Here is a 27,529-nt window from a genome sequence, read left to right as displayed (position 1 = left end):
AGATTGGCGATCAAAACCATCAAAAAATTGCAAATGAGGAACACTATGTGTTAGCTGAAGAACCAAACAGTCGATACCTTGGCCATGCATCGGTGTCAGGATCATCCACTGTTAATAACATTGGAAGTTCGATAATTCAGAAGCTGAAAGATAATAATGTGGACTTGATAGATCTGAGGGCAGTTGGTTGCTGTGAAACTAATATTAACATCAGAGTGGGGGGGGGACTCATAAAATTTCTCGAGAACCACGTTCAAAGACCTTTGTAGTGGTTAATTTGCCTCCTGGATTTCAATGAATTACCACTTTTACACGTGCTGAAGACAATTGCTGGACACACAACAGGACCTTATACATTTTCGTTCCCTGTAGGAAAAATGCTCCATAATTGTGAGGACAGGCCAGTTACGAACTTCCGAGGCTATACCTGCCGAAATGCCAGTCTTAGATATACAAGATTTGAGCTCAGATCAGCAGTACCTTCTGCAAATATGTCAAGGTGTAATCAGTGGCAAGTGCGACACACGTTTAGGAAACAAGAAGCCCGGAAAATTATCTCATTAGATGGCTTACTACTGCTTGTCACCTGCTTCACCTTTACATAGGGTCACCAGACGTCCAATTTTTCCTGGACATGTCCTACATTTTAGTCCTATGTCCATCGTCTAGGAGGAATTTCAAAAATATCATAAATGTCCTACATTTTGAGCCTCACATAATATTAATTAGGAAAATACGTGTGTGAGTTGAACAAAGAGAATCATGCAAGTCACAATACAATCTATAGATGGCACTCCCTAACTTAATAGTGAAATTATTTTGATTCAGACATTGCCCAAAAAGAAAATAAAAGTTTGTTCTGCTAGAATAAATATGGAAGCAAAGTTTTGGGGCTACGTTCTGATGATGTCACTGTTCAGTTTTTTGTCACCTGAACAAAAACAAATTGAAATTCCTGTTTTTTAAACAATAGGCAATGAGGGCTTAAGCATTCGCTCCTGGTTGTTACAAACATTATTTTGGCAACAATGGAAGATAGTCCCAAGTCGAGCAGCCCTTTGCTAACCCCACCCTCACTATAGTTGAGTGACTGACAGCAGCACCAGAAGCAATGATTTTGTGGCACACGTACGGGATTTGCATCTGCTCTTTCTTCAAGACAGTTACAATAAGAGTTACAATGTCGATAGAAGCATAATCAATTGTTTAAAACTGGAGAGTTACATACAGAGTGTCATATATTGTTAAAGAGTTATTGATTGATTGAGTTGGTGTTTTAGGTCCACTTTATGCACAGTAAGGCTAATCAGGACTGGATTTACAGTTTAAAGTGGGATCCGAACCACTATGATCTGCACCGGGTATTGAAACCCGGGACTGCTTGATTACAAGGCAATGATGCTACCAGTTAAAGAGGCATTTGTTACAATTTTATGTCTATATTTTGGTGAAAATAACTAAATGTGTATTTACATATTTAGCACATTTTTACTACATATAAATCCGTTCTCCAGTGATCAGGGTATTTTTCAGTGATATGTTGAAGGAATTCCATCAACATGTGTCAGTATTTATGTAACAAGCCCTTGCCCAATTCATTGTATCCTAGAGAACTTTCACATTTCTTTTAAACAAAATATCCTGGCATGTGCACACAAGAAAAAAAGAGGAAATTTTAAGAGTATTGAAGCTAAAACTTTTAACACACATAAAATTACTATCAGCAATGCAGACACTTTGATGCATGAAATTCGTACCACTGTAAGATTGATTGATTGATTGATTTGCTTTTCTTTACTTCGTTTCTTTTTCCACTTTTGGCTAATTTGCAAAGATAGGGGGGATGAGTGATGATGTGATGAAATTGATGAATGGACACTCACAAACATCCATGCCCAGGCTGGGATTCGAACCCAGGTCCCTGACGTTTTAACGTGATGTGGTAACCACTCCACCATGGAGGCTGGCTCATACCATAGTAAGGTCACTGATCCGAGAACAACAATCTAAATTACAACATATAATAAATAATTCACGACATGCATAACATACCACATGGAGTTGCCAAAAGATGTCATGACATGACAAATATTACCAAATAATACCATTCACTGTCTTATAATGTATAATGTAAAAAATAATACATTGTTCAAAAGAAAATTTTACAGTTTCTTGCAAAGGTATGGATGGTCACCACAATCATACTACTATTTCCAAAGGCTTCCATATTTTGTTTTCAAAGGGGGACTTGGAATCCATATTTGATTGTTTAATAGCTGTTTGCAGGAAACACGATGCCTCTTCCCATACATAAGCAGCAATTTTGAATACACCTAAATATTCAAGGTGAACAAATTCTTCAGGGAGAATGATGAAAGTCAGGGGTAGAAAAACCATAAGCAATTCAGTTGCTAGCCCCCTTTTCTCAGGAGCTGATTTTTTCTTTCAAATGCAGTTTAAGAAAGCCATGAATCCTACTAAGATAAAGCTATACATTTTTAAATATGATCTAAAACATTTTATTAATTAATACATTGGATTGAAAGTAATAATTTTTTTGCCAGATTGTTCTTCCTAAAGAAGGTTCTACAGGTAACAGCAAGAATAACTAAACCATACAATCTAATATATGACTGACTCTACATTCGAGCAACAGTAAACATTTATAATGGCATGTTCATGATTCTGGTTTAATTTTATATGTGATACAAGGAAGACATAAATATAAAAATAACACTTACTGTACTAGTCATTTAAAAAAAAAAGTAATGGAAATTTCCGTAAGGGAACTCGAAATATTGAAAAAAAAATACCTTTACCAATTAAAGTATTGTGGTACTCACTTCAAAATAATTCATGCACTCACCTTTGTGTCTCTGCAGCTGGATATTCATCTTCAACTGTGAATTCACTCTTCACATCTTCAGACTTCACATTAACATTGTATCCCTCATCCCTTTTGCATGCAACAGCACCAAATCGAGCAAAGTCTTCACTCGTATCCAAATCTTCACTATCCTCTGGCAAAAAATCACTCATCTCAGCACCAGAGTGCAAATATACGTGAAAGTAGCTACCAGCAACATTACCTGGCTCTTCGACTTTCTTTTGTTCCTCCTTTGGTTCAGATTTATTAACTGATGATAATGATGCTGAATGCCACGTGTCTTCAATTGACTCTTCAGGAAGAGGACTATCTTGGGTCTCACTCTTTATTGAACAACTCATGAGGTCAGGATCTAATTTCAGTAGTGGGGTCAAAGGGACAGACTCCATTTGTGATGATGAGCGTGAGGCACTTGAAATCTGAAAATACATTTTACACACAAACTTTAGATGGTGTTTGGTTTGATTTAAATTGCTTTAAAGAAAGAAATAATTTATAGAAGGATTTTGTAGATACCAGATTCACTTTTGGTGAAAGTACACTAATCTCATAACCATTTAATGGTGTTTTTTAGGCTCTAAGAAAAGAAACAAAAAAAATATATGTACTAATGGGGTGAAACTCATACAAAAGGAAATGTAATATGTAAACTGTAAACATACTTAAATTTATCTTGATTTAAAATTCAATAATTATTACAGACAAAAATAGCAAACATTTTGTGTAGAAAATTTACAAAATACTAATCATGTAAAACTGTAAATAGTGCCATCATTAAACTGTAAATATCTATCAGCTAATATCTTTCAAACTATATCATTTAAAAATGCAAATTTAGCAACAAAGACTATACAAATATTTTAAGTTACAATTATAGAGCACATCCAGAATATTTTATTTTCACTGTAAGAAAAGTTACTGAAATTATTATATGTTCATTAACACACTCAACAAACATTTCCATAGTAAGCTCATATGTGCAGTATCAGAAACAGAAAAATGTATATTTACATGTAATTTATTTGCTTTAATCAAACTGTTGTAATAATTACTAGAAAAAGCCTCTCTATATAAAAAAACATATATCTATATGTATGATGCAAAAAACCATGCAATTTTATGCATGTATATTTCAAAAATGAAAAAAAAAATGGTTTAATTAAAAAAATATATAAAGTATTTTTTCTAAAATAAAAATCATTTTTTTCCACCTTGATGTTATAATTAAAGACAAAATACAATACAGCACACACACACACACATGCTTTTGAAACAGAAGATGTGTACTGGCGATCGAACCAAGGATTTTAGAATTATGCACCACATTCATGGATTGCTAAGTCTGTACCATCTACTTCAATATTAATTTTACTTTCTGATTTCACAGAAGAATGGAAAATAAAACTATCTGAGACACCATTTTTAATATTCCAATCAAAATTTAAAGAATACAAAAATGAATAGAAGGAAGTAATGCTTGCAATCTTTTAGATTTGGGTTCAATTCAGGATTATGTTCTGAACGTCTGCCCTGCAAATAGCTATTCTAAAAATTACACATCAATTTGGGTTAGTATGTTGGTTATTCAATAAAGATTAGCCTCAACCCATTTCACACATTTCAAAGACATGATATATTTTGTGATATGTGATGTGATGAAGGGTGATGCATATCTGTGTACTATATATGGAAATTGAAGCCCTGTGGATCTATATTTTCTGTTAGATAGGTGAATGTACATGGAAGCAGTATGATGGAGAAAGATAAAGTCAGAGTTGTTCTTGAAGGGGAATTCTCCAAAATAAATTTGCAAGGAGATGCTTGTTATGTATAAGCATAAAGACACATCCTATGCCATCGTAAAGTTCAGGCATAAGATATTTCAGATGTGATCAAAATCCTGGCTAAGTCGGAGCACATTCCAGGTCATTCCTTCAGTCATTGACTGAATGATTGTGTTGGTGTTTTAAGTCCACCTTATGCACCGTAAGGCAAAAATGGACTGGACCTACAGTTTAAAGTGGGATCCGAAACACTAGGTGCCTCCACTGGGTACTGAACCTGGGTTCAATCATGACGCTGCCACTAGACCATCTTTCTTTCAGTCATTGATAACAGACAATAGAAAGATGGAGTCTTTATCGTGGAAGATCACAGAATACCTGTGCATCAATTGCCCAAGAAAGGGTGAAAATTAGTGTGTGTTCAGTGGAATCATTCATGATTATTTCCATATACAGAAATAAAATTCCAGATAAAGTCCCAGATTAGTGAGTTTTCCAGAAAACTGAAATCACAAGATCTGCTAACTCTGTCCAAAAATTATTGAAAGAATTTTACTTTCATCTAAGTACACACATAGAAAGCTGGCTGAATATTGAAACTGAAAGTAAAAGGTAGCCAAATCATGGTGACGACATGACTCTCTACCCAGGGAGGAAAGTGTCCAAACAGCAAAAGGAAATGTTCTAGTGGGCGATTCTCTATATGACGAATGGGACATTCGCACATGGTTAAATGAGTCTGGTATGCTGGTTAATTGATATTGCACTTATCTTTCATATTCACTGTTTTTAATACTGGGTGGTTGCTTACCATATGCCAAGAAATAAAATCCTTTCTCAAATTAACAATGCAAAATTAAATAAAAAAGCTGTGTGATGCACGGGACTCAGTAAAAACATGTGAGAAGCACATAGCTGTTTTCGATTGATTATTTCTGTGATTTGAAGAAGTTTCAGGGTACCATATTTAGACACCGTTTGCTAAAGACTTTGTACTACAATATGCGATAAACAAAATTTTTATATTTAAAAAAACATATTTTTAATATTTTCTTTCCTTGTATAACACACGGGACATTTAATATGTGATGCACGGGACATTTCTCTCCTTTATGTTGTCACTCCACTGCAGGTGATGTCTGTCTTCATAAACTCTCTCAAAAGGTGGCAACACTATTTTTAAAGTATCTCAAGGACAAAAGATTTGGTATATTAAGCCTTTAAGAAAAATTACCTCATAAATATATTCAACTATATGTTATTTAATTCTTCATAATGGTATTGCAGATTGGCAGATAACAGTGTAGGACAATACTCCTGTATCCTAAGGGCCTTTCCAATAGCGCAGTGGTAGCATCGTCGCCTAATCAAGGGGCTCCGGGTTCGATATCCGGTGCAGGTATATGGTTTGGATCCCACTTTAAACTGTAGGTCCAGTCCCGATTAGCTTATGCTTTAAGATAAAAAAAAATACTGTTACATGCTTTGTTGGTACTTTGTATGAAGCAATTGATCCTAAATCAGAGACCATCACCAATATTGATGAAGTTATATGATCGAATGAACGAACATCTTCAGAATTCAAAAGTAAAAGGACTTGTTTTTGCAAGAACTTGGTTGAAAATGCAAAAAACATTAATGGGGAAGAATTTTGCAACTTCACATGGGAAGGGAGCAGTAGATGGAATCAGCGGACAAGCAAAATCACTTATTCGTACTCATGTAATGAGCAAAAATAAAATCTGCACCAACTGTACAGACTACTTCAGATTTTTCAGAAGTAATTAGAAATCTCATGCCCAAAACTAAAGTTATTTTGATATATCCATAATGGTGAAGGCTGGTGATACTAACCACTTGGCCGTCTCGTGTGGCAAAGTGGTTAGCACATCACGCTACCACACCAGGGGTCCCACGTTCCAATCCCATCTTGGGCATGGGTGTTTGTGAGTGTCCATTCATAAATTTCATGATATCATCACCGATCCCTATCTTCGCAATTAGCCAAAAGTGACAGAAAAACGAAATAAAATAAACCAAACCAAATTAAATCAAACCGACTACTGGAAGTGGCCTTTGAAGACTAATAAGTTACTGTACCCAACCAAGCAAAAAAAGGCCTCCTCTCATAGTTAATTCATTAGGACAGTACAAGTTTCAAGACGTTATGCTTTCCAGTGTGATTCATGGGACACAAAAACTATTTTCACTGGTGTCTCAGTGGCTTGAATGACATTGTAATAATTGCATTTTCAGTACTTCATGCTGTGTATTGAAAGTATATTTTAGTTTCAAAATGTTTTTCTACAAAAAATTCTTTCTCCACAAGAAATATTTAATATTTGCATGATGCACGGGCCAAGGCCACGGAGTACTTTAAAAATGCCAGTTTTGCAGCGGATTAAAAGACTAATTCGTTTATTTCCATATTCAACATGCAGCTAAGTAACCCTTTATTTGATAAATAAAAATAATTCAAATATGTTAATTATATATATCTATAAAAATATATCCGTACCTGAGGTAAAGTTTTAGAATTTTTCACTTGTAAATTGACCTTCAACTAAAAATGTTTATTTTTTAAAATTTTCAAATGATTTACCTGTTTTTTTATTTTTGATGATGGTTTGGTTTGTACTCTACATAAATACCATGAATATGAAATTAACGTTCCAACTTCGTTATATTTGATATTCTGGTTTAACTTTTCAGAGAATTGCCCTAGTGTCAGTGTATTAGCCTTTTAGGTAATAATGATTACCTGCCAATAGATAGTAAAGTTACAGGTGCATATTTTGCCAACTCACTTCAAAATGATGGAAGAAAATCATAAAACAAAAGTATAGCATACATGGCCAGATTTAGGCTTAGAAAGAACTTAAGGAGAATATTACATTTTTCAGTCGTTAGGGCATCTGTCTACCATGCAAAAGACCCAGGTTGCAGGGAAGAACTGCAAGTTTTTACCTATTCAAGCAGCTCCGGCGCCCACCCAGCATCTTCTAAAGTGGGTACTTGGAGGAAACTCTGGGGAGTAAAGGGTGGTGCTGATCACATCACCTTCACCTTTGGCCATAATCAAGAATGTGTGGGGGCCTAACTCCACACAACTACATGCCTTCAGGGCACAGGGAAGCACTTTCCTTACTTTTTATCACTTAATACAAAACTGGTATAACAATAATCAATTCTTGTGCCAGAGTGGATTTCCTAGAGATGGCTCTACCGGTAACAGTATGAGTAACTATGCAGCACATTATAATATGTGGTGATTCTACCACATCAATGCAGCTTTTAAAATTTGGCTACCAACAGTACAAAAAAATATAATGGCATGTTTATTATTTTGATTTAATGATACACGTGATACAGAAAACACAAAAACATGACAAAGCATATGCTGCACTTGATATTTTTTTTTTATAAAAAGGTAAAGAAACTTTCCAGAGTGAAATTGAGTTATTCAAAAAAATGAACTGTACTTGGAAATTCAAGTGTCAGGTGAAAATTTCCAGGTATCTGTCAACCCCTGGCCTGGATCATTGTAAATGCTTTGTATTGTAATTTAGAAATAATATGGATGATGTAATATCTATTCCCAAAAAAAAATTCACATCCTTCTAAAGTGGATGTAGTTTCTAAGATTATGTTAATGTTATCAAGTTGAGTTTGTGTACAGTAAAATGTAGAGCACCATGCCATGATGGCACATTTAGAGGATGTGGGGGTAGGGTCCCACACATTCTCGATCTCGACAATGTTAGAGCTGAAGTGATCAGAACCATGCCCCACCCCCGGTACCCATTGACTTGAGACTGAGCAAGCCCCAGAGCCACTTTATTCTGGGACATGGCTAGGAAAATTCTGACCATAGATCAATCTCACCAGGAATCGAATCAGGGTCTCCTATGTGGCAGTCACGCATCCCACTGACTAGAACACCACGACTTAAAAATGTTGCAGGATTTCCCATTTTTTTTTTCAAAATTGGAGCTGGACATTACATATCCTCAAATAGTGTTCTTGTCATGCTTTCCTGCAAATTTGGTCCATCCAGATTTCATAGGGCCGATGCCAAAAGTGAAATTTTGGAATCTTTTCTTGTAAGCTAGCAACACTGCTGCTCATTTCCCCCATGCAGTGTGAGCCAATTTTCAATGAAACTTTGCATGGTTGTGGGAATGAAATACTTCTAACTACTACATTCTTTTCATTCACTTTGGTCTATTGCGGCATAACAACATTGTTGATCATTATCTTTCACCAACAAAAATACATGGTTTTGACTTCCCTTCCCCTTAACCAGCCCGCATTAACTATTATAAAAACATTTTTCTTTTTGGTCCCTCAATTGACTAGTTTTTCCGCCTATATTCCCCTTTTTAAAAAGCACCTTCCTTGGTCCCTTTATTCACAAGATATCAAATATTTTGTACAACTGTTTTATCCCTAAAGGACACATTCAACAATTGTCTATTTGGAAAGAACAAGCGCCTTGTATCTTACCTTGTTGGGAGAATGCTGCAGCGATTATTGCAACAATGTGATCAGCAGTAACAAACACATCATAAGTGGCACAGCTGTTGAGTTGAAAGCGTACTTATGTGCTAGGTTTGGACTTTTAGTGTGAAGTTTCTTACAATAGTTTTAACTTTACTGTGGGACAGTGACAATAGCATTGAGAGTCAGTGAAATGGTGAAGGGAGGTACAAGTGACAGCAAGCTGTGGGATGTGGTGAGCTGTTGCAAGGAAGATTTCATTGAAACAGATGGTAAGATTATTTGCCTAAAAAAAGGAAATGAAAAATGACTATAGTTTACTCTTGCACTCCACTAAAAATATTATTGTAAATGGAAGCATTAAAGGGATACCAGAAATTTCTTGCATTTTTACTTTACTTCATATGAAATTTAATGTATCCCTTCTTACATATGAATGATGTGCATTGTGCTTTCATTTCAAATAATACCTATTTTTAGTGTTGCAAAAAATAAACTGTAGTCCTTTTTTATTTTTGCAGTAATTTTCCTTTCCTTTTTGGTCCTTTTTAGAGCAAAATTTTTCCCTTTAAAATCCAGTCTCTACTGATCATGTGTGCCACATGTTATTTTTTCGTAATTTTTCTATGATGCAGTTTTCTGCTGCTCTTTCAAAATGACGAAATGTTATAAACTTAACAACAGTTGCATGCTTGGTGCCACATGGCTCCTACTAACCAAAGCAGTGCATGTTTACTTTTAGAACTAATACATAGTTACGTGTCCTCCCTTCTCTCACTAACCCACTTCCGCATAAGATCAGAATCTGCAGTGTTGGCAGTGTCTATCGATGCATTGATATTTTTCTTCTTACATACTTAGGCACATGGGAGACAACTGTACACCAAACACTCAACTAATGTTAGCATTGTAATATTGCGTGGTTTAGAAGGGCAGCAGAACTGTGCACCTGTGCTAAGAACAAAGACGAAGAAAGAACGTTCACCTACAAAAGCACTCATGTGCAATATAGTGTTGCAATCTCACAATGAATATTGATGGGGGACATCCTTCTTCTTTTGCCTTTAACTTTCTTTCATTCTTGGGATGTACAATGTACAAATTTCACCTCTACCTAAAACACTGTCATTCTGGGGATAAAAAAATATATATTTAATATCTCTACAAATATTAGTTCCCGAGCTACATTATTTTTGTACATTGCAGCATGTTTGAAAACTGCACACTTGAAATGTTCCCATTGGGAGAGGCTAGACATGTGCATGAGGTTGTGCCCAATAAAGGTAAAAGGTAGCGTTAAACAGTGTGTCCAGTTTGGATCTGGGTCGAGACAGCACATGACTGCAGACGGCGAGGCATGCCACAGATACCAGAATTTTATATGCATAACGTCCCGCTTAAGTTTACGCACATATCTTTAGCATGCAGACAATTATATTCACATTGCATAATGAATACTAGCCTGTGTTACAATAGTTGGTCAAAGTGGTGGTCAACTGCATTCACTCATATTTTGATGAAATTTTGATTGACATATTTGTTCTTTTTGCAATTTGCTTTAATGTTATTGTTAAGATGCATGCTGGGTAAAAATACCCAGCATGTACCAAGTAAATAATAATAATATGTTTAAAAATTAACCTAATTTTATTAAATTTGAACATTTTTATTTCATTTTGAATAAATTGTGAGAACTGAACTAGTCATGTTTTGTCAACTTCAATTGTCCAGTAGATTTTATTCTCACTGATTTTATTGAGCTACACAGATAAGATGTACCCTTTCTAACCCTCTTTTTACATTTTAATTAAAGAATAAAATTCCGGGAATTTCTATATAGCTTTGCTCTGGAAGACAAATGTCATGAACCATTTGTGCTCCTGCTACTATGAAGAAAAAAACTGAATTGAATTGATTAAAAAAAATACCCGATGGCATTCTAAGCAAACCTGTGTAACATACTCGATAATGCATTTTTGCCATGCCATGAAGTGTCATGCTATTTCAGCTTCATAGAAAGGCAATAGAAAAAAACAACATACATTCACTTTGCTGTCTGCAGAAGATTTTTCACTTTCTACTACCAATAATTATCAATTCCAAGTTAAGAGGAATCATTAATATAACATTTATTGAGTACTTTTCAATTTTTCTATTTAAAATGTGTGTATACATATGTGTGTGTGTGTGAGTGAGTGAGTGAGTGAGTGAGTGAGTGAGTGAGTGAGTGAGTGAGAGAGAGAGAGAGAGAGAGAGAGAGTGTGTGTGTGTGTGTGTGTGTGTTAGTTTAGAGGAATAACCTTAGGGTCAATCCATATCAAATGGTAGAGAAAAAAATATTAGTTGTTTGAGCATTCCATTTTTAAAAATACATATATTTTGTGGTGTGAGCCCCATATGTTGACAGTTTAGAACCAACGTTATTTTTTTTTTTTCATCACTGATTTCAAGATGGTTGACACCAGAGATATTTAACACTGAATTTTGAACTTTTTAACAAAAAGTGGGTATTTATGATCCTGTAGAGAAAAAACTACTCATATCTCAAGCTTCAAATAATTATGACATACACTATTGGTGCACAGTTAAAACAAAAAATAATGAAGTGTTAAACAAACTGCTTTCCCCCCAAATAATTACATTTTGAGTGATTTTGACCTTAGAATTTATTATGAAGGAATATTTTTTAGGATATTACACACAAATATAATTGTAGCCTATAACATGCTTGGTAACAGTTCGTTATATCGGAGACACATTTAAATCGGATATATTGTGTTTCGCATGGTTTGTACTTACCAATTGTGTATTGCGGAACATAGTTCAAGGTGCCATTATGCTTTTTACATGAAAATAAACACAATTTTTCATATACAGAATGATTTTTTTTATTCCTTTCTTTAGTTCCGGAACACAATATGGCAGGCACATCTTGACTCATGTTGTGGGTATGCAGTGTTTTAACCTTTTTCACTGAAAAATACCTACTATCATGTTCGTCACTGGTGGAAATTATACACTATGCACAGGTGATGATAGCCCGGGTAGCTGATGAATAGCCCTACGAACCATTGATGGATAGCACCACGAACCATTGTCGGATAGCTCCACGAACCATTATTCACGGTAGCTGATGGATAGCCCCACGAACCATTCACAGATAGCCCCACAAACAATTTCCATAAGGTTAGGTTAGGTTTAGTTGGATTAGGCATGCATAGTATAAAAAAAAAAAGGAGTTTGAAACACTGACAGTGGGTTACGTACATCATTGAACGTGTGGAGCATGCAGTTCACGTACGGGAAGCATGTCAATTGTGCGTCGGTGGGATATTTCTCTTGAAAAATATATTATTTTCCTGTCAAATAGATTCCACGATGAAAGAAAATACCTCCACGAACGTTGGAAAGCTTGGAGAAACTCATTTCTGTAAGTAGTTTCTTCTGTAAAAATGAAGAAATGTGTCTCCGATATAATGAACTCTTAACACATGCTTAACATCACAGATTTTGTTTCATTGTCCTAGGACTTACTAGAGTTGAGATAAAAAAAGTTACCGCTCATACAAATGGAAAAAAATGATAAAAAAATGTCAGCCATCTTGAAATCAGTAATGACAAGAAATAAAATAACGGTGGTTCTGAACTGTCAACACACGAGGCTCGCACCACACAAATAATATATATGTATATATCCATTTTAATCAGCTGATTATAATCATTCAAGAACATCAGTTAGAAGTTACACTGTAACAGAGAATCCAAAATCTTGATGAAATTAATTTATTTAAGAGAAATCTACTATAAGTTGGAAATGTTCTACCTGACTGGAAAATATTTACCAGCAGTATATATATATATAGGTAGGTCAGCCAAGGCCCTTCAGGGCTGTTGCGCAAAGGGTTATTATTATTATTATATATATATATATATGGTGCAGGAAAAATATTGTTCAAGTATTCAGACATACTCACTCATGGGATGTAGCTATATTCCTTTACTTCCTTGGTTTCTAAATTAATTTGGCAAGCTTACATCCAACATATGGTAAGACTGCAGAATATTGGCTGCTTAGGAGGAACGCGGTTCCTAATTTTATGGTAATGGTTTGAAGTTAGTAATCGGGAAAAGTAAACTATCAAGGTGCGGAAATGTGTCATTTTCTAAAAAAAATAAAAAAAATAAAGTAAAAAAAATGAGAAATACGCAATCATGTTAGGTGCTCTTGAAATCGTAGCAAAGTGACATGGTGCCACACATTCCTGCACAGATCTACTGAAAGCAAAAAATGCATATGTTGTTAGATAGCTAGGTTTAGTTCTGTTAACCTAAATAATAATTTCTCATTGTATTTATGCGGAGCGAATTTACAATACCAGACCCATCCCCGATTTTTGTAATATTTCGCATAGTCACTAACTGAAGCCTCCTAATCACGAATTTTATGTTAGAATGTAGGGGTCACATGTAGAAATTGTAAAATAAGCAAAATTGAGTGTAACACCATTATGTCTTGTTTCCATGATTATGAAAAAATAAATATGCTGACGAAGGCAGTAATTTATGTTATTAAAAACATAAACTAAATGTAACGTTTCAACCTTCTAGCAAGGTCTTCTAGAAGGTTGAAACGTTACGTTTAGTTTATGTTTTTTAATAAAATAAATTACTGCCTTGGTAAGCATATTTATTTTTTCAAAATTGAGTGGTCTGCGATCAGAACAGAAACCCTGGATTTATCCACGATGGTTATTTCAATATTTTACGTTTTAGAATGAAATTTTAACTATGTTTGCCTAACCTAATGTAACCTTACCATGAATGCTTTGTGGGGCTATGCGTGAATGGTTTGTGGGACACCGTAAAAAAAATGTCAGTTTCGTAGCACTTGAGCGACAAATTTTATCTAAACAATCATGATCAAGTGTACAAATTATTGACTATGATAAATATGAAAGAATGCCCTGTATTGTTAATACGTACCAAACTAAAAGTTACTAAAAAAAAAACTTTCGAAAAAAGAACTTTATTTCCTACCTTCAAAGTCCACATCTTCCTCAAACCATGCACATGACTGAACAAGTGAACGCTACGTTGAACAAACATGGTTTCCATGCTTGTATATGGAGAACGATCTTGGTAATTGAAAAGCTTATTTTACAACTTCTACACATCAATTAACAATTTCAACACATCATCCCTACATGTTAACCTCAGATACTTCATGTATTTCATGAGTATAAGAAGTAGGATAGAAATTACAGATGGGTCAGTTATTGTAAAATCTTACCATTTATGCTATTGGAACCTAACCTAACCAGCCTAACCTCACCTTGTAGGCATTCCTCGTCTGAAAAATGAAAGAAACTGTGCGTAAACAATATGGATGTGAACGAATGGAGAAATGCATTGCTTTTAGTAACAGGAAAAACTTTTTTATGTGGAAAATTATAATAGTAATCAGAAAAATAACACCGGAAAATGGAAGCAGAATGTACGTACTCTCAGGGGATATACATTTTGGCAGTTTCATACATGGGAAACACATTTCTTCATTTTTACAGAAGAAACTACTTACGGAAATGAGTTTCTATAAGGTATCCAACGTTCGGCGAGGTATTTTCTTTGGTAACAGTTAGATATAGTGAAAACACATTTCTTCAAACTTACAGGAGAAAAGACGGGAAAGTACTAACGGAATTGACTTCCTCTGGACTTTTGGAAGCTGGGAATAGTGTTTTTTTCATTCATGGAACTTATTTGGCCGGTAAATAATGTCATTTTCTACATTAATGTATCTCCCTTGCACGATAGCTCGTGCCACTATTACTGTCGACTACGTGAATCAAATGTTCCGTGCGTTTGATTATGTAACCCCCTGTCAGTGTAGCAACCACACGGGAGTTTTACAAGATGACGTGTTAGTGTTTTTTTTTTTTTCAATTTAATTTTCTGTTTGCCTAACCTAACTGAACCTAACATAACCTTCTGTGAATGGTTTGTAAATCAATTTTAGCCTAAAAACCATCATTTTTTGGTTAATAAGTGTTAGTGTAGCAACCACGCGGTAGTTTTACAAGATGCCATGTGAGCAGTTTTTTCTTTCCCAATTTAATTTTCTTTGTTTGCCTAACCTAACTGAACATAACCTAACCTTCCATGAATGGTTTATCAATTTTAGCTTTTGTGAATAGTTTGTGCAGCATTTTTCGGTTCATAAGTTTGGAAACACTGCACATCAGCTGACCATAGACAACGTGAGTCAAGATTTGCCCGCCATATTGTGTGTAACAAAAGCGAATTAGCAACGACCGGTAAAATTCAAGTATCCCCGAAATGCATTTCTTCAAATTTACAGGAGAAATTACTTGCCAAATGCAGTTTCTTTAGAATTGTGGAAGTTTGGGCATAGATGGTTCGGGGAAGTGTTTTCTCCCATCGTTCATCCAAATTTGCCAGTAAATCATCTATTTTTCAATATAAATGTGTGACCGATGCACGAAAGCTCTTGCATCCATTTACTTACAGGTGGATGTAGCCTGTGTGTGATGACGTAATCCCGGTCAGTGTTTCCAAACACATGTTTTTGTAACTGAAGAAGGTATGTTTCCGCAAATGGTTTGTGGGGCTATGCGAGAATGGTGTGTGGGGCTACGCATATTTTGGTACTACTTTACTATACCGGAGACACTTATCAATCATTTATTTCGCAATTTTTACATTGCTAATGTACTATTCTGCATTGCGAATATTTCTTTAGGTGAAATAATGAATTTCTAACGGAAATAATGTCTATTTCTTACATTAACGAGTGCTTACTGTTGTTCCTTATTTCCCACAAACCATCCAAGGGTAGCCCCAAAAACCATTGACATTAGCCCAAAAATTCACGATAGCCCCACGAACCATCACGGTGACGAGGTATGCCTACTAGGTTAGGTTAGGTTCCATTAGCACTCCTTTCGTTCAATTTAGCACATACGGACAATACGAGAGTGTATTGTGCTCTCGTGCAGAAAGCAAATTGCTGCAACAGCAATAGCGAGTCGGAAATAGATTTTCGTAGAAAACCAGATGCATTCGCATTAAAATGGAACGTAACTTACATTCCCGAACATCAACAACGCTACAGAAAATGATTTGCGTAAGTATTTTCTCCTGTAAATTTGAAGAAATCCGTCTCCGGTATAGTAAAGTGTTACCCATATTTTTTCAAAACCAATTTTTAACTATTGTAACCTATATTGTGACCGTACCTAACCTAACGTTACTGGAAATTGTTTGTGGGGCTACGTAGGTATTTTTGGGTGGAGTGGGGTGGAAACACTGCATGCCGATTATGGTAGTGAAACTGTGACCGCCATTTAGCGTGTTACTGAAGGGAAAAAGAAACGAACAAAACTTACTTCATACGTCGAAAATATAATTATTTCCGTGAAAAAACAAAATGGCACCTTCAAGAATCCTTAGGAATGCAAAATACGTAAGTACCAATGTGAAAAAGAAGAAAATAAAGGAATTTCAGATGTTTCGGGGATACTTAACATTTAATAATATCACTTACAATTAGTGACTGACAGTTACATATTTTCTTGGGACATCTCGTTGTACGCTTCATTTTTACAGAAGAAACTACTTACAGAAATGAGTTTCTCTAAGGTTACCAACGTTAGTAGAGGTATTTTCTTTCATCGTGGTATCTATTTGACCGGGAAATCATGTCAGTGTTTCCAACCCCCCTTTTTTTAACTATGCTTGCCTAACCTAACCAAACCTAACCTTATCGGAATGGTTCGTGGGGCTGTCCGTCAGCTACCAGTGCATAATGTACAATTTGCACATGTGATGAACACAATAGTAGGTATTTTTCGGTGAAGAAGATTGGAAAACACTGATATTCGAAAACAAAAGAAGCAATATCATTCACAAAGTAAGCGATATAGCACCGTTACGTGCGTTCAGTAGCACTTAGATAAATTAGTAGAAAAAGTGTTTGTTTTCTTGTAAAAAACATATTGGCACCTTGAACTATGTTCCACAATACACAATTGGTAAGACAATTGGTAAGTACGAACCATGCAAAACACAAAATATCTGATTTTAATGTGTCTCGGATCTATTAAACTGGTATCTTTATTATTAAGTACAGATGCTATTATATTTCACACATTATTTTTGCAAGTTAAATCACTCAACTAACCACAGAGCTTAACACAAATTAAAAATGATGATTATTGATTATTATTACCACTTTTTAGAGAGATGGTATAGATGATTATTTTTTGAGACATAGAACCTAACAAGGAATGCAAAACAAAATCTTACAAGAGAACATGAATGTTTTATAAAATAATTCCCACATTGTGAGGAATCCTGAGTTTAGGTGAAAATTGCACAAAAACGAGGTTGACCACTTGGTGAAAATAGTAACTGAAAATATGCTGTTTTCAATACAAAGTTGCATTTACCTCAAATGATCCTTAAGCATTAGCTACATACAAATAAAAAAGGCTACGACTATTTTCACCAGGTGGTGAGAATAGTATGTACGGCTATTTTCACTAGCATAATAATTACCAGAATCATAACTTAAGTAGGTTAGGATCATTATGTTTAATTATCTGATTATTTCCGCGCGTGTGTATAATTATAAAAGTAAGAGAACCAAACCTGGTCCACCTAAAACATTCAAGCAAGCAAATACGAGAGGAATTAAAAAAGGCATGAGTTTACAAAACCGGACCACTCTCCAATTTCTATAAATTTTCGCCTACTTACTAATTTCGGTATCCTGATGACGTATCTGTAGTTCATATTTGGCGGTCACTTGTTAGAATTGTACATTTACGTGTAGAACTTGTAAAATAAGCTTGCGATTTACCAGGGTGATTGTCCATACACAGCAATTCGGAACCATCTTTCTTTCGCAATTTGTTAATGGTCTTCCTTTACGCACAACAATCTTGCTGACTTCAGACGAGGAATGCCTACAAGGTTAGATTAGGCCTGTTAGGTTAGGTTCCATTAGCATAAATACAAAGAAAAATTAATATTTTAGCTAAGAGAACTATACCTTGTTGATTTCTTCGTTGGGAAAATGGCATGTTCCGTGGAGCTATTGTTCTTATGGTAGGGTTACGTTACGTTAAGAAAACATAGTTTATTTCGTTTTTTTTTCTCGATTTCCATACTTGACCGCCAATTATTACATGCAGATTCGTGATTAGGAGTTCGCAGTTAGTGACTAGGCGAAATTTCATAGAAATTGGAGAGTGGTCCGGTATTGTAAACTCGTTCCCAGTATATAATATTATTACCATTTCATTAAAATTTCTGAGTTTTTATTTTAAACAAGAAATGATACACAATTACAATCAGAAAGTTCGATTTCGATACTGAATGCAAACCTGTACTACAGAGATGAAATGAACGGAATTTGCTTCGTGTTTGGCGATACTTCTTTATCACTTTTTGAAAAAAGCTTTGATACGTATTACGCAGTGATTTCATACAATGTTAAATTTACGATTTCATTAACTACATTAGGCAACACTTACGGAATCCCCAAAATAATATTCTAATGACAAGAATCAGACTGGTCGGCCGGATGAAGCTACTTATCCAAATTAAAAACTAAGGTAAAATTTTCGTATCCCCAAAACGTATTTCTTCAATTTTACAGGAGAAAGTACTTACCGAAATGGGTTTATTTATACTTTAGGAAGGTCTTGGAAGTTTGCTTTCAACTCGTTGAAATTTTTTTGCCGATAAATCATGTAATTTTCGACATTAATGTTGCTCCGATGCATGAAAGCTGTTCCCTTGATGTCCGTCTACTACGTGAACCAAATATTTGCGAGCGTTTCATGACGTAACAACCGGTCAGTGTTTCCAAATGCGCGGTTTTGTAACTGTGTAACAGTTCTACAACGTAAATAAACGTGAGTTACTGTTCATCATTTCTGATTACGAACTTGCGACAACATGACGTGCACAGGATCAGTGGCGTGCTCAATGTGAGGTTGATGGGGGCTATAACCCCCCCTTTCGCCCAGTATCTCTAAGGCTATTTATGAATGGTTCGTGGGCTATTTATGTATGGTTCGTGGGGCTATCTGTGAATGGTTCATGGGGCTATCCGTGAATGGTTCGTGGGGCTATCCATGAATGGTTCGTGGGGCTATCCGTGAATGGTTTGTGGGGCTATTTATGAATGGTTCGTGGGGCTATCCGTGAATGGTTCGTGGGGCTATCCGTGAATGGTTCGTGGGGCTATCCGTGAATCGTTCGTGGGGCTAGCGCCAATGGTTCGTGGGGCTATCCGAGAATGGTGTGTGGGGCTACGAATATTTTTTTCGAAACCAATTTTTAACTATTGAAACCTTTGCGTGGCCCTACTAACCTATCCACGCGCCAATGGTTTGTGGGGCTAGCGCCAATGGTTCGTGGGGCTATCTTTTTCACTATTGAAACCTTTGCGTGGCCCTACTAACCTATCCACGCGCCAGTGGTTTGTGGGGCTAGCGCCAATGGTTCGTGGGGCTAGCGCCAATGGTTCGTGGGGCTATATTTTTCACTATTGAAACCTTTGCGTGGCCCTACTAACCTATCCACGCGCCAATGGTTCGTGGGGCTAGCGCCAATGGTTCGTGGGGCTATCTTTTTCACTATTGAAACCTTTGCGTGGCCCTACTAACCTATCCACGCGCCAATGGTTCGTGGGGCTAGCGCCAATGGTTCGTGGGGCTATCTTTTTCACTATTGAAACCTTTGCGTGGCCCTACTAACCTATCCACGCGCCAATGGTTTCAGTTGCTTTGTTTTATTTCAATCACTTATCGCACAACACTCTTGCTACCTTGCGTTCTGACGTCAGCAGACTGAAGTTTATTTTTAGGCTAAAGGCCTATGTTGTTATCCATATCATTAAAATTTCAGTAACCACCAAACGTCTCTAATTCCCTTATTTTCGTATTTTCCACATTCATACTTACGTATTCTCCATACTAGTACCTAGATATTTTGCTATGAAGAAGGTCGCAACACTGCATAACCACTGATCATGGACTACGCTAGTCAAGATTTCTCCGCCATATCGCGTGTAACGCAAGCAAAAGCGAAGAAAATAAAAATACTCCATATTTCGAAAATTGAGATTATTTGCGTGCAAAAAACGAAACGCGAAATAGAAGAATCCTTACGAATGCAGAATATGTAAGTATCAATGTGAAAAATACGAAAATAAGGGAATTAGAGACGTTTGGTGGTTACCGAAATTTTAATAAAACGAAATATTGTGTAAATGAAAGAGTTGTAGAATACGTACATTGCTGGTACTATATGTAAATATTACACGTATTCTACTCTCATTCTCGCAATAAAATTTAGTAGAAGATAAGGTTCGTGAATATGGACACAAATTTGACTTCAGCCGGTTCGCGAGGAACAGTAGAAAAACAGGTCAACCAATCTCCCATAAGGATAAGACTGAAACAGCCCTGTACAGGGGGTGCTATTCCGGCTTCCCGCGCTACGGCGGCACGTGAATGTCTTCTGCTAGAGTGACGTCAAAAAGGGGATCCCTCAGCTGCGGACCGCTTAATAACATGTAAAATCATACAAGTTTATCGCCTCATAGAGGCGATTATAACTCTTGGGAAGCAATGTTTATAACATGTAGTTCTTCTTCGCTGCTTTCCCGTACCTTCTCAAGTTAACTGAGGTTGGCAAACGAACAAATTCTTGCTCAATTCAGCAAAAAGGGAATCAATGTCTTTGGTTCTTTAACACTATTTGTCTACACTTCTACACGCAAAAAATAAAGTTGGTTGGTTGGTTGATTGGTTGATTTGGTGTTTTAAGTCCACTTTATGCACAGTAAGGCTAATCGGGACTGGACCTACAGGTTAAAGTGGAATCCGAACCACCATGTACCTTCACCGGGTATCGACCCTTGATTACGGGATCCCTTGATTACGAGACACAGCAATCAAGTTAAATGATTATTAGATGAGAGTCTCATCTTGAGACGAGCACAATAGATAGAACACCCGAAAAATCGTAAAGTGAAACAATTTGAAATGCCTGTGTGTGCTGGAGGGGGTGGGAGTAGAGTCTCGTGCGCATATTTTCATGCAAATGGTTTACTAACTTAATTAATTATAACATGGACATAACTGCAACAGGATCGAGAGAGTAAGATTGAACGGAAAGGATTAAGTAAGTCCATCTACATGTATATAACGGGTCTCCATGACAGCATAACGCTTTAGGAAGCCAGAGGCCCCAGTTTGAACAATAGTAAGGCATATAGCAATGCTTGTCTCATTCTCCACTCATTAGTTCATCATTCATCCTCATAGTAGCGATCAACCCAGTAGAAATTCGTCTTTAAATGAACGACACATACATACATATTGATTTATTATTATTTCGTTTTTCTGCTACTTCTGGCTAATCGCGAAGATGAGGATGAATCGTGATAAGATGAGGCGGATGAAGGGACAATCATAAACATGTAAGGACAACACAATACGAGCCCCACCAAGGATTATGATGGTCACGAGTCCAGACACCAGAGCCTCGCTAGTCACTAGTATGTAAAATGCAGTGGTATGAGTCCTGTCGAGTTGCATCCACGGGAAGTTCCAAAATTTCGGTGTTGTGTGCGTGTTAATAAAACTATTATTATTATGAAGTTACAGTTACGCAATAATAAACGTCTAAGCCGTATGAATGCAAATATTGCCATCAGTTTCAATAATACGAATGTCTATAACAGTATCCTTCTTATTTAATTTTTATTTAACACGTAGTGTTTTTTTGGTACGGAAGAAACATGCATCAAATTATGTCAATATATTGTACATATATTCAGTTAGTGTTGTATTTTAAAAATTTCCAGCAGTAGAATTTCAGCAACTTCTTTGCAGGGGCGACTTATTGTTGACAAAAAATAATTGAAGTTAGTGCTGCAGGCGTATAAAAAACAAACGATCTTTCGGCATTGATGAAATACCAGACTTCCTAATTAAGAAATGTTATAGTTCCGTATGTCAACCATTACTACATATAATAAACAATTCCATTGAACAGGGTATTTTTCCAGACAGGCTAAAGATAGCTGTTGTTAAACCATTACTGAAGAAAAATGACCCAAAGGATTTATAAAATTACAGGCCCATTTCGCAACTCTCAGTCTTCTCAAAAATTATTGAACATGCAATAATGATGAGAGTAGAAAATTTCTGTAGTAAACACTCAATCTTATTGTCGCAGCATGGTTTTAGGTCTGAACGAAGCACAAAAACAGCATTAGCAGACTTAGTAGAATGTGTCACACAATCGCTGAATAAGTGTAATCACACGGTAGGAGTCTTTTGTGACCTATCAAAAGCTTTCGATTCTGTAAATCACGAGATATTGCTGTGGAAGCTTCAAAAACTTGGTATTCGTGGACTACCACAAAAGTGGTTTCAATCTTACCTTACCAATAGAAAGCAAATTGTAGAAATCGCTCACACCACAGCAAAAGGATATGTAACACATCAACACTCCACCATGAAAAGTGTAACATGTGTGGTGCCTCAGGGAAGTATTTTCTCCCTCTTTTGTTTCTTATGTACATAAATGATTTACCAAATGTTATACCCGAGGCAAATGCAATATTATATGCCGATGATACAAATATTATAGTAACAGACACTTCCAAAGATGCTCTACAATCTAAGACTAATAAAGTATTAAACAAATTAGATGACTGGTTTTTAAATAATAATCTACTCCTCAACAGCAAAAAACAAATTACATTACATTTTCTACAATCCAAACCAGAAACCAAATAAGCCTCAATCTAATATCTGGAAATACACAACTAGAGCCTAAAAAAAATTCAAAATTTCTGGGTATCATTCTGGATGAACACCTTAGCTATACAGAACACATAAACACGCTACAATCAAAATTAAGTAGTGTGTGCTATGCCCTTCGAGAAATGGTAGACATCTCAAGCACCCAAACTGTAAAGTGCCTTTATATGGCAAACTTTGATGCTTTACTAAGATACGGTATTATGGTTTGGGGTAACAAGGGCCACTCCAATGTCCTTTTTATGCTTCAAAAAAGAGCTATAAGAATCATAGCTGGAGTAAAGAAAACTTATTCATGTAGAACTCTTTTCCGTAAACTTAATGTGTTAACTCTCCCCTGCATATACATTTATGAAAGCTTAATTTATGTTAAGCAAAATATTTCCAACTTTGCCACAAATGAGGAAATACATGGCCTAAACACAAAAAATAAAGACAAACTTCACATAAAACACTGCCGCCTTAACTTATGTAAGAAAGGTCCCTTAAACTATTCCATAGATCTCTACAATAAACTACCACAAGATGTGAGGAAAGAACCAAAATTGATGATATTCAAGCACAAGATAAAATCAATGCTTCTGAAGAATATTTTTTATTCTATAGCTGAATACATGGAAGCGACTTTTACATAAGACAAATGTACATAATGTAGTATAATCACATATTATTCTTGTAAAATTAAATGTCAAATGAAAGTGGATAATTAGTATCACCTAGAAGTAGGCTGCAATGTTCTATATCTTCTCATGTTATATTTTTTTGTGATTTTGATATACCAGAGTAAGACCCAATTTTTTTTTTTTTTACAATTTTTGGCTATATATTTTATATTTGTAAAATCTATTAATGTAATATTGTATTGTAATGTAAGTATTGACATGTCCTATATTACCATGTACTGTAATTTGTACACACCGGTAGTCCTTGGACGCAATAAACTAAACTAAACTAAACTAAACTAATAACATAATAAGTACGAGTATATTGCAAAATCATAGACAAAATGCAGTGGGTGGAGGATGTCTATGCAATTTATCCTAGTGGGGGAATTTTCTTTAAGAGGATATTCTTAACTAGAGAGATAGCATTCCAAAACCTTTCCCTCTTTGAGCACTGCTGCCTCGCCTGTGAAAAAATCTTGCGGTCGTCCTTGTCAAATTGCGTCATTACGAGGCAAATATTTTTTTCTTATTTTTGGGTTGCTTTCCTGTAACTTTTACCTAATTAGAAGGCGAGGATGAGTAATGAATAGATGAAATAGATGGACACCCGCAAAGGGACACAATGTTCAGGCGGGACTCGAGCCTTAAACCTTCGCTGGGTAGCGAGATCGTTACTGAACCAATTAACGTTCTCATCTATTTCTATTTTGAGGGTCTCCCGGATGGCGTAGTGGTGGCGTCATCGCCTTATAATCGAGGGATCCCGGGTTCGGTACCCGGTGGAGGCACGTAGTGGTTCGGATCCCACTTTAAACTGTAGGTACAATTAGCCTCAATGTACATAAACTGGACTTAAAACGCCAATTCAATCAATCTGTTTTATTATTTGACGTCGCTTTTTGACAAATAGAGCAAACTAGGGCAATGAAATGAAAATGAAAGATGAAATAGATAAGACACACAATGATACACACCCATGCCTCAACCAAGGTTCGCTTCTGAGTTCATAGAGCGTTACGCTAGCGATTCCTCCAGGTAAGGGATATACGATAGACGATTTGACGTACACCGAGGGGGTTCATACCTGCAGTTGGGAACATTCAAATGGAAAGTAATTGCTTCCAGTTTCCGCTTTCATTGTTCGGTATAAGCCAACTGCGAGGCACAGATTTCTCCCAGATGTCGTCCAGTAGTAGCGATCAGGTATTCCTTTACAGAAGTGCTTGTGCTGTTTGTCTTGAATATTAAAGCGAGTAATTTTAGGTCGTATTACGTGTATTCGGTGTCTGTACCATGAATAAGCGTGCCAAAGGTAAACATTCTTGTGCTGTTGCAGAGTGTACCAATTGGGGCTTTAAGGAATCTGGCACCAAATCTATTTCTATTTTGAGGGCCTCCCCGATGGCGTAGTGGTGGCGTCATCGTCTTATAATCGAGGGATTCCGGTTCGGTACCCGGTGGAGGCACGTAGTGGTTCGGATATGGAAAACGTTATTCAATTTGAAATTGTGTTTGCATCCTTCCATGGGTCAACTGTTTCCAAGCAACATAAAGTTATGGACACTCTAAAGACAGTACTTCAGTCAAAATTTCTTGAAGTTAACGAAAATATTATTTCCCTGTATGTCAGAACAAGAACTTTTATTAGAATTCGACATTTGAATAAACTAATGAAACTCAAGTCCATGGAAGCAAGTGCAGCGAGAAAAAGACGACAGTGGGTAGCATCGTCTTCAAAATCATAAGTCTCCAGGAAGGGTAAGTTGTAATGAATTTTTATTCTTACTGATATTTATTTCCGCCTCGGCCTCCACAGTATAGTGATTAACAAATCACATTGCTAAACCAAGACAGAGGCCAGGCCTATTGTTCATGTATTTGTTATTTGACGTCGCTTTTTTACCACTTTTGGTTAATCGCGGCGATGAGTGTTGATCACATAAAATTGATGAAAGGGCAGGCACAAAGAACATCAATGCCCACGACGTGACTCCAAGTCGGGAACTTCAGTGATGGGATTCAAAGTCGAACACGCGGTTGACCAGATTCGCCATCGAGCTGGCACGAGTTTCCTTGAATTTATTAAGGGATTACGCTTTCCCACGACATTGCATTTTATCCATTTATTATTTATTTATTAATTTCTAAAAAAAACATATCTTAATGTTACGGTTTTTTAAACACAAATCAGTTTAGGTAGAATATTTCTGCAATTTTACCATAGTGTAAACTTTAATGTAAGCGAAAGCATGTTTGCATCACTAGTTAAAGATTTTCACATCTACAAAAAAAAATATCCAAAACCCATTTCCATCTCACTCAAGGATTATGTTAATTCAATTCAAATTGTACGCGGGTTCAGTGCCATGAATCTAACCTTTACTGAACAGAATGAGATTGGTTCATAGAATGTATCGCCGAAAATCAATTTCGCTGATATCCCGTTGTCGCTGTTCTATTTTCATTAGATACGAGCTCCAATTACCATTTTAATCCTTCGTTTTAAAAGTTATTCAAACACAAAAATAGTTATTGGGGGTCATTTTAAAGTTTTTTTTTTTACTTCATTACTGTCTTCATTTGATTTTTTTTATTTTCTAAAAATTTCGGCGGACTTTAGCCCCTTAAGCCCCCTTTGCGTACACCAGTGCTTGCCACACTCATCTAGCCCATCAAATTTATCATTTCATCATTCATTGTTATTGTTGCGGTTACCCTAAATACGTAGAAAAGCGACGTCATATAACAACAGCGACAGCGACATCCTATGTATACTAGATATATAAATTATAATGAACAATTTATTAATAACAAACATCTGTGAAAATTTGAAGGTATGAAGGATAATAAGTATTGGTGTGGTAGCGAAATATTTAAATTTAAAATGGTATTTATTTACCCATACGCAACTTCAGATTTCAATGTAGGGGCGATATAAGAGGATAGTCGTGATTACTTTTTGTTTGATTTGTATAACGCCATTTATTGTAATTGCGTGCTGTAAACTTCTTCATATTATTGCCTAGGTCGTATTCCTTGCGTTTTGCTTATTATTCTGCTGCAAATGGTTAATAGAACCAAGATATGGACAATTAAAAATGAAAATATTTCCCGTAAGCTTCCATTGCTACGCGAGCCTCGCCCCTTGACAGATCCCCTTGGTCCCGTCAGAGCTCGTTGCGGCTTCTGGCCAATGGGAGAGCTCCGTGTCTCGGAATGCTCTTCCTAAAATACTTCTATATTCCTTGAGCCCTGTAGTAGACGTACATCAAGGGAAAGAGCTTTCATCGGAGTGACATTAATGTCGAAAATTACATGATTTACCGGCAAAAAATTTCAACGAGGTGAAAACAAACTTCCAAGACCTTCCTAAAGTATAAATAAAGCCATTTTGGTAAGTACTTTCTCCTGTAAAATTGAAGAAATACGTTTTGGGGATACGAAAGTTGGTAACTTAATATGAAGGCAACTTCAGAAAAGCAGGGAAAATTACCGAACATTATGGAGATGTGAAAGAAGGCAAGTTCGTACATACGTACCTGAATTGGACTACAAATAGACGTTCCAAGAAAATATTGGTAACAGTAGTATAAGCCGGAGACACATTAAACTCGTTTGTTTTCAAATAAAAATCATTGCTACTTACCTCATATGCATAGCGGAAGATTTTTCAAGCTGGAAATCACTTATTTTTCCATGAAAAAAGCGTTATTTTTAACATTATAATCATTTATTCGTCGTTGCTAATTCGGCGGGCAAATTTTGACTCACGTTGTCTATCGTCAGCTGATGTGCAGTGTTTCAAAACTTATGAACCGATAAATG

The 27,529-nt window shown here is 36.1% G+C and overlaps 1 protein-coding gene across 1 annotated transcript in view; it reads right to left on the bottom strand.

Moving 5' to 3' along the window:
* LOC145981247 (uncharacterized) overlaps positions 1-27,259 on the bottom strand; it is a 43,488-nt gene extending 16,229 nt beyond the window's left edge. The window contains exons 1-2 of the mRNA XM_083114398.1: positions 27,244-27,259; positions 2,867-3,306 (exon numbers count right to left, since the gene is read on the bottom strand). Coding sequence (XP_082970524.1) covers positions 2,867-3,276 — 410 coding nt within the window. The 5' untranslated portion in view covers positions 3,277-3,306; positions 27,244-27,259. The remainder of the gene's footprint in view (positions 1-2,866; positions 3,307-27,243) is intronic.
* Between the last annotated feature and the right edge of the window lie 270 nt (positions 27,260-27,529).

This window comes from Lepisma saccharinum, chromosome 29 (assembly GCF_977018435.1).
Source record: "Lepisma saccharinum chromosome 29, izLepSacc3.1, whole genome shotgun sequence".
NCBI lineage: Eukaryota > Metazoa > Arthropoda > Insecta > Zygentoma > Lepismatidae > Lepisma > Lepisma saccharinum.
Note: the sequence above shows the minus strand (reverse complement) of the source record. Positions and strands in the feature narration are given on the sequence as shown.